Source organism: Chenopodium album, chromosome 24 (genome assembly GCF_948465745.1).
Source record: "Chenopodium album chromosome 24, dcCheAlbu1.1, whole genome shotgun sequence".
In the NCBI taxonomy this organism is placed as follows: Eukaryota; Viridiplantae; Streptophyta; class Magnoliopsida; order Caryophyllales; family Amaranthaceae; genus Chenopodium; species Chenopodium album.
In genome coordinates, this window is record NC_137857.1 from 14001093 (window position 1) to 14009342 (window position 8250).

The 8250-nt window shown below is 32.6% G+C and overlaps 1 protein-coding gene across 1 annotated transcript; it reads right to left on the minus strand.

The window, feature by feature from the left end:
• Positions 1 to 2182: 2182 nt before the first annotated feature.
• Positions 2183 to 3391, minus strand: LOC145610579 (F-box protein CPR1-like). The gene has a single exon (XM_081665891.1). The coding sequence runs from the start codon at positions 3389 to 3391 to the stop codon at positions 2183 to 2185; it is 1209 nt and encodes a 402-aa protein (XP_081522017.1).
• Between the last annotated feature and the right edge of the window lie 4859 nt (positions 3392 to 8250).

Here is an 8250-nt window from a genome sequence, read left to right on the forward strand (position 1 = left end):
CAGAGAATTTGAACTTGGAAGAAAAGGGTTGTTGGGAAGATCAGAGAAAATGAGTGATTTCTTGAGTTGTAGAATAAATGATTGAATAATTTTCTTTGTTTTCAGTTTTGGGTTAGTGGAAATGATTAAGTGATTTGTGGGGTTTTTATAGGAGAAGCTCAAAATGTAAAAGGGCGGGAGAATTAACTACCAACTAACTGAAACAGAATTGATGAAAATTATCCTACAAAAAAGGGAAAATTTAGGGATTTTATTTTTATTATTATTATAGGTTTTTTTTTTTTCTCATACTCCACTAATACTTTTTATATTGGTAAAAAAAAGTTAATTTGATTTCAAAATTTTTTTAAAAAAAATATATTTAATAAAAAAAAAAAAAAGGTTAATTTTGGGACTTTCACAGTTTCACATTGGGTTTGTTTGGTTAGTAGTTAAATTAAAAGAGTTTTTTGGGTTTTTTAGCTCATATGAGGAGTTTTAAAAATGTTGACAATTAAGAGTATAACAAGTCAAAGTTCCACATATATAAATAAAAGATCTTGTTAGTTTCCCATGTATGAGAAACATCTTTAATGAATCATTTTACATCAAAAAAACAATGGCAAGTTGTTTTGAGAAATCACAATTTAATAGATACCTCGTCAAATAAATAATACTAGTGACCGAAATCATATAGTCAGAAGACTCAGAACTGCATACTGTACCACCTGATTTCATGAATACTCAAAAAAATTGGAAAATATATTTCTAGACTAGTGTATTTTTATCTCGTCACAAATTAAAAAATTATGTTCCTGTGTTAACCATAATAGATAGCTTATTTGATAGATATCGTAGCTATTTCGTGTGAGTAAGATATGTAGCCACTTCCCACTGGCCTGTTCTAATAATACTGTTAAATCAAAATTCAGTTCGTCGAGTTTAAGAATAATTCAAAATTCAGAGGAAAAAAAAAGTCTTTGTATCTTGTATATCATCTTGCAACATTATTGGTGATACTCATGCTCACACTGCTGCTGCTGCTTTCAGCTCATCAAGACATCAAGTAATCATCAGCTCAAGTCACAGCTGGCTAAGGAACTTTCTACAATGCTCTTATCAAGTGTTCTGGAATCACCTAGATAGTTCTAGAATCTTCTCTAGTTTGTTACGAGCTATTGTCCAGCTCAGTATTCTGTTACAACAGAATGCCAGGTCAGAACGAATTCTGTTGTATTATAGCTAATATTATTTGCTGTAATAATTTTGTATACTTGCTATAAATAGTCTTAGAGGCTAGAGCTGTAATTTTCTTCATTCATTCATTCAATAATAGAAATTCTTTCCCAAACTTCTCTCTCTAAAATCTCTCTAAATTCTCTCTAGAATTCTGTTAGAAAACTGAGTTAGTTGAAGAAATTCCGCTGAATTTGCAGAATTCAACAAGGTATCAGATTCATTGTAACAGCAATAGACGAGGAATATACACAATCATCAAATGACGACTAGGTGAACGAAATTAACCAAAAAGAAACCTGCTAATTCTTACTCAGTTTGGACAGTGATTTAATTATGTGTGCAGATCAATTGTGAAGTTCGGGTAAGAGTGACATAAGACTGAGAGGTTTTGGCAGACATTTTAGATTCTAGAAGATCTTCTATATACAAATACTACACATTTTCAAAAGTTTCAATACTTACAAAGTCTGTATGAAAATTTGCATAAATTTTCGTAAATAATGCAGGAATCAAATACGAATCTCATGTCAGCTAGCTTAACTAAAACATTTTGTGACGCTGTTATAGATTAGCAATAGAAACCAACAGTACATCTATAATAAAGCACGAGACATAGCAGTGCTAGTCGTTCCTTGATAAAACCGCTATCATGCTAAGAAAATAGGCTAAACTAAATTGTTTTTGCGAGCTACTTTATTACACAATGAATCTAGAAAAAGAACGAAGCATCAAAATAGCTAACACAATGAAATTTTTCTACACAAGCCACTAATTCACCTAACGCCACATTCTGATGAATGGAAGCAGTACAATAATTGTCCTAATATCACAACAAAAGAGATAATGTTCTAAGACATAATTTGCTGTCTAATTGATTTACTCTGAAAATTATAAGAGATCGACAAACTTTCTGTACCTCAGTACCTGTGAACTTCACTCAATGCCTTTTCATCCATTGAATTCCTTAGAAAGTCACCAAGCTTTCAACATAAGAATCTGCACAACATGTTTGATTACCAACAACAGTTACGAAAGCCATTATCCGTTGGCTAGTAATGTTGTAAGACATCAGTTTCGTTTCAGAATTAGTCGAAACCACCACGAAAAATTCACCAGTGTACTCATCATAAGTAATCCTTGCAAACTTGTACTCTTTGAAGAAGTTATATGCATCTAAACTCGAACCTCCTTCAAAGCACAGAACCCATGGTTTCTCGCCAACAACCTCTCCAACATCCTCTCCCATAATCCATATCCTGCTACTCTCAGCAGAAATACCGAAAACTGCTAAAGATTTCCCAAAAACAAACAGACACTTGAACATCTCCATCCCAGGCAATTCAACACATCGAAATTCCTCAATCCCAAAATCAAAGGACAGAACATGGGTGTATTCAAATCCGCCATCATTTCGAGCCCCATCACTCACTATCCAATGTGCAGCCCCTTGACAGAAATGATGCTGATACTGTAGTACAGCAAAATACGAAAATGGCTCATTTACCTCAACTGTCTTGATCTTCCAAAGCCGATTAATACCGGAATAAACAGCGATCTCAGACGACAACTTCTTAACAGAAACACCATCATTTCTTCGAATTCTAATCACCTTGTAGTCTTTACTAGAAGGATCAAACCCCAGAACAAATTTGTCGTCACCTTGGCCGAGCAGCCGAGGAAGTGGCCTAGGAGGATCAGGAAGTCTCCAAGATTTTCCAACAGAAGGATTCCATATCTTCAACGATGAATAAAATGTAGCATCATAATCTTGGTACAAAAACAAACCATCAAAAACACCCCAAATCTTGCACTTTTCTGATACCTTAGTAATCTGACGAATTTCCTCAAATGTGAGTTTATTAACAACTCTGATTACTTTTCCTGAGTATCCTAATCGTAAAGGTCCAGTTCTTTCAATTACCAGTAACTGATTCTTGTCAGAATTCTTCTTGAAATTTTCACAGTGCTCTGTAATGAAATCAGGGGAATCGATAATTGAACGCCAAGATTTGCAGACGTTTCGTACTCGTACTAGTGTTTTCACTGGCAGCCTCAGAAATACCTCCGTCCATAAGTCTGGATTTAACTTCATGTCTTCCGGCCACGCGACGCGGTGTCGGGTTTTCGTGTTCCCGCTTTGAAGTATAACCATAGTGTTTGAAGCAGATCTCATGTTGTTGTGAAGAGTAAGAAAAATGAGGGATTGATTGAGTTGAGGAGTGTTTTGAAGTATAACTAGAGTGTTAAGTCAATTTCTTTGTTTCAGTTTTTGTGAATTGAGGGGTTTATATAGGAGTAGTAGCAAATATTGAGGGGTTTTTATAGGAGAAGTACCAAATGTAAAGGGGCGGGAAAACTAACTACCACCAACGAACTGAAACAGATCGAATTAGCTAAAGTTGTCCCAAAATAAGAAGAAAAAAAAAATTAGGAGTATTAAATTTTTTGTTAAGCTTTTAGGGCTTGAATCTTTTCCATGATTGGGCGTGATCCAATTTTATAGGCCCAGTGTATTGGTAGAGTGTATATTTGTTTTAAAAATCTTTTTGATAAATCAAAGTACAAATTTTTACCCAGTGTATTGGTAGAGTGTATATTTTTCCAATATTATATTTGTTTTAAGGCAGGGAACACTGCCTGCACCCCCCCCCCCTCCGTGTGTGCCCCGCCCCCGCCCCCGCCCCTTTTCATTTATGAATTTTCTTAAATTTTTTATAATATGTTCATTTCTGTATTGGTAAATGTTCATTTATAAATCATTAGATGTTCATTTTTATAATAAGGAGTTTTTGTTCAAATTAGTATATTTTGAATTGCATTTTAAGAATTTTTTTATCAATAAAAATGAGCAAATTTATTTATATGGATTGGTGCGTTCAAATCATTTTTATTATTAGAAGTATTGCATCATCCAATGTACATTTTTGTTTATTCGTGTTTCAACATATATTCATTTTTGTATCATCAAATGTTCATTTCAAGAGCTATGTGTAAGTTTTATAGTAAGATGTATGCAAATACATACGTCTTAGAATTGTATTTATATAAATAAAGAGTTGTTAAAAATAATTTCCAATATAAAATAAATTCAATTTAATTACAATAATAATGCATTTCCATACAGTTATACTATTACATGTAATTGTTTCATAAACACGAAAGTGAACATTTCCATCATCCAATGTTCATTTATGTTTAATGTATGTTTTCTGTAGTAAACTATAGGATTATTGTAGTTGTATTAGAATATAAATGTTGTACACGTGAATTTCAATGATTTTTATTCTTTTAAAGACGCTCATATATATTTTAACTAGTGAACATATTTTAAAATTTGTTATTTTGTGTATTTGTAATAATTCTTTTAAAGACGCTCATATATATTTGTGTTTATGGGATTATAATATAAGTTGTACATGTGACTTTTAATGTTCATTTATATATATATTTGTTATGAATATTTAGTCTTTTGTTTATGAACATATTGTTATCCTAATATGAACATTATATAAGTCGTCAAAAAATATGAACATTATATATACTTTGGGAAAAAAAAAGTTTATTTCCTTTTAAATGTTTGCTTTTGAAGGATGTGATTTGTAATAATACTTTGGGGAAAAAAAAGTTTATTTCCTTCTTGTTAAAATCAAATAGAAATTTTATATCACCAAAAATTGAAATATTGGATATTAAATACACAACTCAATTCTACACATATTATTATACACAATGAATTCTCGATCCAAAATCGAAAAATTCAAGCTAGTGTTATTGTTAATTTCCTTATTTTTGTCGTCTTCCTGTTTTTTCCTTGCTATCGTGTGGTGTAACTCACTATATCCACGACTCTTTGTTTAACTAATAGACAAAAACAAGAATTATTAGTTAGATTTGAGCAATAATAAGTGTTGAAATGAACCAATTTTCATATGAATATGAAAATATAACAATTGAAATGATCGATATGGAAATGAACATATATTAATATATAAATGAACATATATATGTGTAGAAATGATCATATATTAATATGGAATGAACAACTATTAATACAATGATGAACATATTTACATAATTGAATATGAAAATGTACATTTATTAATATATAAATGAACATGCATTAGTTTAAAAATGCCTATGAAAGATATCAATCAATGAACATGAAATATATACGTGAATAACTCTTGAAGCTATCAATATGTGATTTATCATACATGCATCTGAAAAAGAGACATAGGTTGAAACTCAAAATTTAATCGAGCATGAAATATTTGAAGAAGCTGACCAAAATATAAATATTTATCAAAATTCTAGTAATCGTATATTAATATGTGAAAACCATATAATTTTATACGATTGAACATCTACCAAAATACAAATGAATATTCATCTAAAATAACTTTCCACTCCAAACTATGAAAAAGAATTAACATTTATATATACATTGACTATGTAGTAAATATTTTCCACACTAAACTATGAAAAAGAATGAACATTAATACAATGACTATGTAGTAATATATTTATATTAATCATCTATTAACATGTGAATGATTGTTTACTAATATATAAATGAACATTTATTAAAACGGAAATGAACATTCAGTAACAAAGAAACACTACGAACTAATTTAATTAATGCTTACTTTTCTCCAGATTCTTTGATGTTCTTCTCTGAAACAATATCCTTCAACTGCAAAAAAAAAAAAAAAGAAAAAAAAAAGGGAATATTTCATAGTTCATACCCAAAAATCAAAAGGCACTTGTTCAGATTACTAGTTTTTAATCGAAAATTAGTAAAAATTACTAAAATGCAATAGTTCATACTTTTTTCTATGTTTTATACTTCGATGATGATCATGTAACACAATTGCAACAAAAAATTACTAAAACTAGGGTTAATACTTTTTTCGAACTGAATATGAACAAAATCACTTACTCCTTTGAATTTCAACCTTGATTAGTTGTAGTAACTGAACAATTTTTTCATAATTTGTCATAAATTCATAGAAATTTCCAGATTTGAAAATGCAAAAAATAGATGTAGAGAGAAAATGTAGAAAATGGGTGAGGAGAGAGAAAGTGAAATGATAATGGCTTCTTTTTTTTTTGGGTATATATATGTGGGGGAAACATACTGCTATTACTATGTAATTACTGTAAAAGTGAGTATTTGGGGGAAGGGGTGTTAATTGTTAAACGATGAGTTAAGGGAGGGGTGTAGGGTAAGATGCCTAGACTAGAGTCTAGCTATATATAATTAAAATCAAAGTGAATGCTTGCCCTTCTTCCTGTCTCTTTTAATTGTAAAACTAGTTTTTGGGCCCGGGCGATGCCCCGGATGAGATTATTACATGGAACTGATCATTAATGTATGTGGTAGATCATTCAACTTTTTTGTAATTAAATTTGTTATTCATATTGTCAAATATTACTACATCCGTCTCCTTTTGATAGTCCTTGTGGGGAAATTTTAGTCCCAAAATGTTCACCCCATTTGCTTTTTCCAACAACCATTAATATTAATCTTTTACCAAAATTCCCTCCAATTTGCAACTATTTTTGTGCAAATTTAACTTTCCCACGTAAATTTTGTTTTCCCATGTACTTTTATTACTTTCTCTCTCAACTTTTTTGCATACCCAATGTCAATTTACTTTTTCAATGTACTTTTATTATTCTTATTTGTATTTATTAATTCCTGTGAAAAATGCCCATAAGGGACTATCAAAAGGGGACGGAGGGAGTAATATTTTGTATTCAAAAGATTGCATGAAAAATCACATGGCTTTGTGGTAAGATATTTAGTTCTAGAAATAGAGGTTGTGTGTTCAATTCTAGTAGTGAACTTTTTTTTCAATTATAAGTGCATGACATGCAATGAAAAATAGGGATGTCAGTGGGGCGGGTCAAGTAGGAGACCCGCCCCATTCCCGCCCCACTGGGGCGGGGATGGGTCTTAGTTTGGTGGGTGGTGGAGCGGGGATGGGGATAAAAATCATACCCGCCATGGGTGATGGGGCGGGGGTGGATTTCCGGCCCCCGCCCCATCCCCACCCCACTATACCCGCCTCACTTCGTATCCGCTTTATCCCCACCCGTCCCACTTTGTAGCCGCCTCATCCCCACCTCACACCCACATTTTTATATTTTATAAAAAAAAATTATATACTTTATTGCTATTTTATATACGTAGTAAAAAAAAATTATGTAAGATAAAATAATAGATGTAATAATTTGTAATACACCTATTTTATAACTAATAAAAAAAAAGTGTGTAACATTAATAATCATTTTGTTTGTTGTAATTTATATTAAATATGTTGGATTGCGTATTGCTTGATGGGGATTAGGTGGGGATTAGCAAGTCTTAGGTGGGGATGGATATCCAAGTGGTGGTGGGGCGAGGATGGTTTTGGAATTATACCCGCCGGGGCGGGGATGAGGATGATTTTTTGACCCACCGCGGGGATGGGGATGGGAATGAAAATTTTAGGTGAGGATGGGAATGGGAAGGCCAACATCCGCCCTGCCCCGCCCCATTGACATCCCTAATGAAAAACAAATGGAAGGAAAAGCCACGTGGCGTAATGAGTAGATGAGTGGGTGACGTGGCATAGTGAGGGGAGTTTACGTGACACGTGGACGTTATTAGAAATGTCTTTTAATATATTAGTATAGACTAGAGTTAGGCTTAGCCAATATCCCGAGTTTTTTTTTTTTTTTTGACAAGAGCAAAGACCGACCCACAACCTATGTACTAGTCACGAAATCAGCTAAATTTATTCTACATTGCCTTGCAATGTCATGAGCCCTTCGAACTTGGTCTCTTTCGACTTTTAAAACGGTGCACTTTTGGAAAGTGCCTCCCACTTCCCTTATCTGTTTTATCGTCCAAGCAATTGATACTTCCTTACCTTGGTCACCTTGCAAATTATTGATTAGCGCAACTGAGTCCATAAGTATTAAAATCCCTAGTTCCCCTTTCATCTTTGCCCATTTTATCGCTTCTAAGCAGGCTCACGCCTCACA

Coding starts and splice junctions, on each gene's coding strand:
- LOC145610579 (XM_081665891.1), bottom strand. CDS start 3,391: ATGAGATCTGCTTCAAACACTATGGTTATACTTCAAAGCGGGAACACG.